Raw genomic sequence first — 6,000 nt, 5'->3', positions numbered from 1 at the left:
AACTATGCCAAGGTCATGATACTGAATCCTTAGATTGTTTCAAAATATACTACTTTTCTTTGCTCTTCCTGACGTATTTGCCACTGCAGGCAGATGTTTAAGTAAAACAGATTTTAACTGCAGCTACAAAAGCAGCAACAGGCCCGCAAAAGAGAAGTGCTATCTCAGAAAGCATGGTTTTCAGAGCCACAAGAGACAGCCTCACTGGCTGTTTCAGCTTGACTGCCATGCAAAGAAGAGAGCAGAGGGAGAACCAGCCCCACCCACTTATTCATCTTGGACAAAGAAAAGTACCTACCAGCCTAGGCTACATAGTGAGACACTATCTCCACAAAAAAACCACGAAAATTAGCTGGGTATGGTGGCACATGCCTACAGTCCCAGCTACTGGTGAGGCTGTGGTGGGAGGATCTCTTGAGCCCAGGAGATCCAGGCTGCAGTGAGCCAAGATTGCACCACTGCACTCCAGTCTGGACAATCGAGCAAGATCCCATCTCAAACAATAAAAAAAAAAGAAAAGAAAAGCATGTAACCTCCTCAGAAGAAAGATGCTATAATCTCAGGCAGCAGGCAAGAACCAATCCAGGCTCTAAGCAAATTATGTATCTCACTGACCCCACCAAACCTCAGAAAAATTTAACGGTGAGAAGCAAAATCTCCTTTAAAGAGCAACTTAGAACAGACAGAAAATATGATACAGCTGGCTTCACTAGAGAGAAAGTAGATCAACTGCTTTCACTCAACAAAAAGAAAAAGGAGATGATCAATGCAGATCCCCTGGCAGCCCTTACCCTCAGTGAAAAGCCACCACCATTCTCTCTCTGGTGGCCATCAGATGAACCTGCAGCATTCCCACAAGACAGAATGGAGATTTTCCAAGGTATAGAGCAAGTCAGAGTACCCAGTACCCCAAAGAATGGCGGCAGAGAGCCAGCTCTGGAACTGCCAACGCTACCATGCATACACAGCTCCGTGCGTCAAGAAAGGCTGGCACACAGCATTCTGTAACTTTTTTTTTTTTATTTTTTTCAATTTTTCCTTCTTTTTTTTTAAGCACTAGTCTGTGCTTTGCGAACAGAATCAAGACATTAACAAAGATCAGCTTCTCTGAAGAAAAGCATTTCTATAGAACAAAGACAGCTACATGTTTCGCTGCCATTACACAGCTCCAAAGCAGGAAAAGAAAATATTTACAAAATACAAGGGTTTTTTTTTTTTCATTTTTTGTTTTTGTTTTTTTTTTTTCAATGCTAAAAGGGTTATTCAGAATTTTCAACCTTATAAATAGAAGAAGCACTTTATGCATAGGGATATGGTGCATTATTGTATTTTTTTTTTTAAAGAAACAATGACAAACCCTTTAACTTGCAAACAGAAAAAAAAAATCACTAATGTTGAAAATTGTGAAAAAACCCCAACCATTAAGCAGTTGTCTACTATTTTTATACGATTACAAAATGGCCAAAAAAAAAAAAAAAAAGTCTTCTCCCCCCTCCCCCTTTTTGGTGATGTGATCATACAGGAGACAGGCACAAGGTTAACAGAGAAGGGTGAAGGGGGAACAATGGGAACCACAGCTAGGACCAGACAATGTTCCACAGGCAAGGGGAGCGTGAAAGACCAAGAGTGGAACTAACACCGACAGGGATCTGGATGTGAAGGAAACATGGCAAAGTAAATCAGAGGGGAAAAAAAAAAAAATCACACAGGGAGATGGCTGCTCACTTCCCACAACCCCCAGTTTGCAGGGGAGTGGGAATAGAGGTTAAGTAGTCCTAACCCTACCTTCAAACATCAGGATAGGTGGTAAAAACATTCCAAGTGGAAGGACGGGTTGTGGGTGTGTACATGGCATGAGAGAGCAGACAGGGAAGGGTACCAAGGGGCATGGGGAGGGGAACCTGAGCAGCCACAGCCAGGTTACTGCAGTGAAAGAGTCAAAACAGAGAAGACCAAATGCAGATGAAACAAAAAATCGGTCTCTAAGTTCTGGGTGAGAAAGGAAAGGTGTTCTGCCAGCTGAGCACTTGGGGAGAGCAGCTGGCAGTTATGGCAGAGAGGCTCTGGTGGGGATGTTCCAGCACGAAAAACCAAGGGGACCCAGCCAGGAGGGCCACAGCAGAGCCAAGCCACAGATGGGAGGGGAGGGGGTAAGAGTCCAGAACACCCTGCCCCATTCCACCCTAGCTCAAGAAGGCCAGGCTCAACTGTAGCCCTCTGACCGCCAGGCTGTTCTGCCCTGCCCACAGGTGTGAGGGAGGGGGTGGTCATCTAAGATCCGTAAGTCCAGTGATTCAACAGTGCAGAGGATGTGCCAGGACCAGGCCAGCAGGGTCTCATCCTGAACTTCTGTTTGCCAACAGGAGGAAGTGCTCAGGTGTGTGACAAGAAAACATGGAAACAAAAACAAAACAAAAATTAAAACAAGAAAAAAAAAATACCAAAGTAGGATCTAAATTCCTTAAGTTCACTAAAAACTGTGAAAATTTCCGGCATATGATGTTTGAATATCAAACGCAGAGATTTCTGAAGCTTTAATGCCAATAGTTAGTGAGTCTGTTTAGATGCCTGTCTCCCGCTCATCTGTGAGTCGGGCGCTGAGCTGTGGCTGCTGCCACCAGATGCCGACTCTTGAGGGGGACAGTGGGAGGCGAGGTGGGCGCTGCCTCTGTCTCCCGGCCAGTCTTGCTGCCTGAGGTGCGTCGAGTGCAGCGGGCTGCTCGCTCCTGTGCATCCAGCTGGTCCTCACACTCCGCCTGGGGACTGTGCGCCAGGGGGAAGGTCCGCCGCTCCCAGGGCTGGACAGACTGTAGGCAGACAAGTTGCTCTTTGAGGACCCAGTCCCAGCCAGCCTGCTTCCTGCTCCAAGGCCCTGCCACAAACCTTGTGGCCTGGAGCCTAGGACCAGTCTATCTAGTGTTCCTGGGACAGTCTGGGAACACTCCTTCTAGGGTGTACCCAGACAACTGTATTGATCATTTAGCAATGATCAATACAGTTCCACTGAACGTTGAGGAGATCAATGTAAGTGCAGCCCTTTGTCCCTTCAAAAGGGGGAGGGGATGGCTAGGTCCCCCTTCAGCAGATGCTGTCCCTTCCTGGTTCCATCCCCCAACCATGCCAACCCCACCCAAAGGCTGCGTCCCTTACCTGTTCATCCAGCCCCAGCTCTGGCGTGGAACAACGGGTATCCTCACTGGCTAAGTGTCGCGGAGTGTCCCGAGCCACAGGGGTGAGGGGTGCTGAGTGCAGTTCCGGGCTAATGGGGCTCCTAGGGGACTGACCATGGGAGTATTCTGACAAAGAGTGGCTACTGCTGACATCAGGGGAGGCAGGCTGGGGGGTGGAGGGGTTGGCACTGCCCAGCTGGGGGGTTGTCCGGCCGTCTGATGACCTGTAGGACCTGCACACCAAGGAATACAAATCTGAGTGCCTGGGAAATGTTTACTTATGTGGGTAGAGGGCATGGAAAAAGCATCCCCACTGGAGGAGTTGAGGCAAACAAAGACCAACAGATTTTCCTTAGGATCCAGCAACTCCCATTTCTTCCCACTACTCTCTGGAGGAGTAGGTATACAACATCTACCATCCCAAGAAAAAAGCATGGCTGAACAATGCCAGGGGTGAGTCCATAGCAAAGTGCCTAGTGAATTCAGGAGGTTAGGGAGATTCATGTAGACTTTGAAAACTGTAGTCAAAGAAAAAAAAGTAAAAGTAAGAGCTCCCAAAACTTTCTACTTGAGAATCCAGAGGGTTTCTGCCACTGTTAACAATAAATGGAGACAGGGTAGTGATGGACGTTAAGCGGGGGCAGTTTCTTCAAGTGGCATCACAAAGCCACTGTCCAAAGGAAGGTTAACTTGTAGTGAGGCCTTCCGAGCTCCCCTGGTTGAATCACCATGACCCCCCAACTGTCTTCCAAATGCCACAGATCATGGGAATTCAGAATTGAACAGTGACTTCTCAGCAAGGATCTAGCACTTGGCTCCTTATATCTCCACTAGTTCCATATATCTCCACCAGTTCCAACAAACACCAAGGAAATTCTGAGCTCTTTGCCACAGCCAGTAGATGAGTATGATGAGTAACCAAGAGGCAGTAGTAATTCCATGGACTCAAGTAGGGCCCAAACTCCCTATCCACCCTCTCTCCACAGGCCCTGGGGACCCAAGCCTGCCCCATCACCTGCTACCCCGCCGCTGGGGTGGCACACTCGTGGTCCACAGCCACCGTGCCCTCTCCATCTCCTCACATTTGGCATGCAGGGCGGCGAAGGCTGCGTCGGATAGGTCCTCAATCTGCAATAGAGCAGCTTCATCAATCCCCTTTTCTCCAGGAGTTAAGAACCAGTCCCACCCCATTCTAGGTTCTTCCTGGTCACGGCAGGAATACAAGGAGCTTGCACTTGACACCCACAAGTCTTCAGGCCATTTAGGGTGTGTGCACTCATATGTGTGTGTGTGCATGTGTACACACGTGTTCTTCTAACAGAAGAACCAGGCCATTACCTCCTCATTCTCCTCATCAGGACTCCCCTTCAGAGACTGAAGATCAACCTCCCGCCAGCTGCAAAACCAAGAACAGACAATCGTGAGATGGCAAGCAGGCTAAAACTGGGGGCAGGGTCAAAGTGTCCACACAAGGATGAGAATCCTGCACCTGTGGGTGACACTGCTCCCTGCCGGGTAGGCTCTGCCCTATCACAGCTCAGTCTCCTTAGCCTGTCAAGGCCTGTGAAATTGGCCACCTACTCAAATGCCCAAGAAGGCCTAATGAGAGAAGTGGCCTAGGGTAGGGCTGAGGCTGAGAGACTGTGACAAACACAAGAAAAGAAACCTGTTTAAAGGGGACCACCACTGTTCAGGACTAGCTGATTGCTCCCATATGGAAATGCATATCCAGGGTTGCCTAATCTTCTGTTTGGCAACAAAAGCTGGAAACAAAGATTTTTATGTGAAATCCAGCTTTGATGTTGACAACAAATTCAGTATTTTAAAACATACTGTATGTGTTGACAAAACCGGTCTCTAGACCAGTAAGTGAATGGCCTACCAGGCTGTGACTGCTGGTTCGTTTGGTGTATTCCTATAATGGAATGAGAGAGAACTATATACAGAAATAATTTCGTTCTTATCAGATAAGAATTTCTCTTAATGAGAAGACAGAACCAAAGACTAGGGCCCAAGTCTTGGTCAGAAGAGAAGAGGGAAAAAGGGCAATAGCAGGAAGAATGGGGAGAGGAGCCAACTATTCTGAGCTTCTACCTGGGAGTAAGGATTTCCTTGTATTGCAGTTTCTCTACGCGAGTTGTTGCAGCAACAGACATTGGGATGACAATGTTGTTAATATCGAATGAGCTCTCTCCCCTTCTCCTCCTTACTGGCTGCTGCTGTAAGATAAAAATTAAGTTTAAAAGGGAGGTACAGTTTTACAGACATCAAATAATTCATCTAAGACTTAAAGCAGGATCACCAATAACCAGGCATCTGGGTCCTTGGGTTGAAGCTGAGTAATGACCATAGCAGCTGCTCCCACCTAGGAGTCAGTCTCCAACAGCAAAAAACCTCGTGGAGAAATACTAGGTGGTCATGAGGAGTTATTCCCATTCATAAGTTCCACTGGTCACCCTCTTCCTTTAAGGGCTCATGCATAAATTTCATAGGGGTGGGTACCTGGGATCTTAACTGTTGGGGTTCCTACTCTATATACACCTCTATTAACCTCCTCTCCTTTTACAATCTTCATTTCCTTCCTTTATCCCTGTTTATGACTTAAGACTCATAGTGGCCCCTCCCCTAAAAGCAATGCTTGAAAGCTTATCCTGAAAGAGGCCCAAAGGATAGGCCCATCTCAATAGATCATCTAACCTTGGTTGTCATGAATGCATCTCCTTCTCAAAGATCTGAACTCTTCGGCTAAATCTGCACCCACCATCTGCCCAGTCTTTATGTGATTTCCCCTCTTTTGATGATTCTTGGGGAAAGAGCTGAGAACTTTCTA

At 47.3% G+C, this 6,000-nt stretch overlaps 1 protein-coding gene across 20 annotated transcripts in view; it reads right to left on the bottom strand.

Annotated features, from left to right (window-relative positions):
- Nucleotides 1-1,000: 1,000 nt before the first annotated feature.
- The window catches only part of KANSL1 (KAT8 regulatory NSL complex subunit 1), a 192,942-nt gene continuing 187,942 nt past the window's right edge, over nucleotides 1,001-6,000 (bottom strand). For 13 of the 20 annotated variants that reach the window (XM_063718844.1, XM_024234493.3, XM_054537158.2 and 10 more), the window contains 5 exons: nucleotides 5,265-5,389; nucleotides 4,509-4,566; nucleotides 4,186-4,298; nucleotides 3,151-3,403; nucleotides 1,001-2,807 (listed from right to left, as the gene is read on the bottom strand). In XM_063718844.1, coding sequence (XP_063574914.1) covers nucleotides 2,580-2,807; nucleotides 3,151-3,403; nucleotides 4,186-4,298; nucleotides 4,509-4,566; nucleotides 5,265-5,389 — 777 coding nt within the window. In that variant the 3' untranslated portion in view covers nucleotides 1,001-2,579. The remainder of the gene's footprint in view (nucleotides 2,808-3,150; nucleotides 3,404-4,185; nucleotides 4,299-4,508; nucleotides 4,567-5,264; nucleotides 5,390-6,000) is intronic. The other 7 variants (XM_024234494.3, XM_054537161.2, XM_054537157.2 and 4 more) reach the window with 1 other exon arrangement.

Source organism: Pongo abelii, chromosome 19, assembly GCF_028885655.2.
Source record: "Pongo abelii isolate AG06213 chromosome 19, NHGRI_mPonAbe1-v2.0_pri, whole genome shotgun sequence".
NCBI lineage: Eukaryota > Metazoa > Chordata > Mammalia > Primates > Hominidae > Pongo > Pongo abelii.
This window is presented reverse-complemented; position numbering and strand designations above follow the sequence as displayed.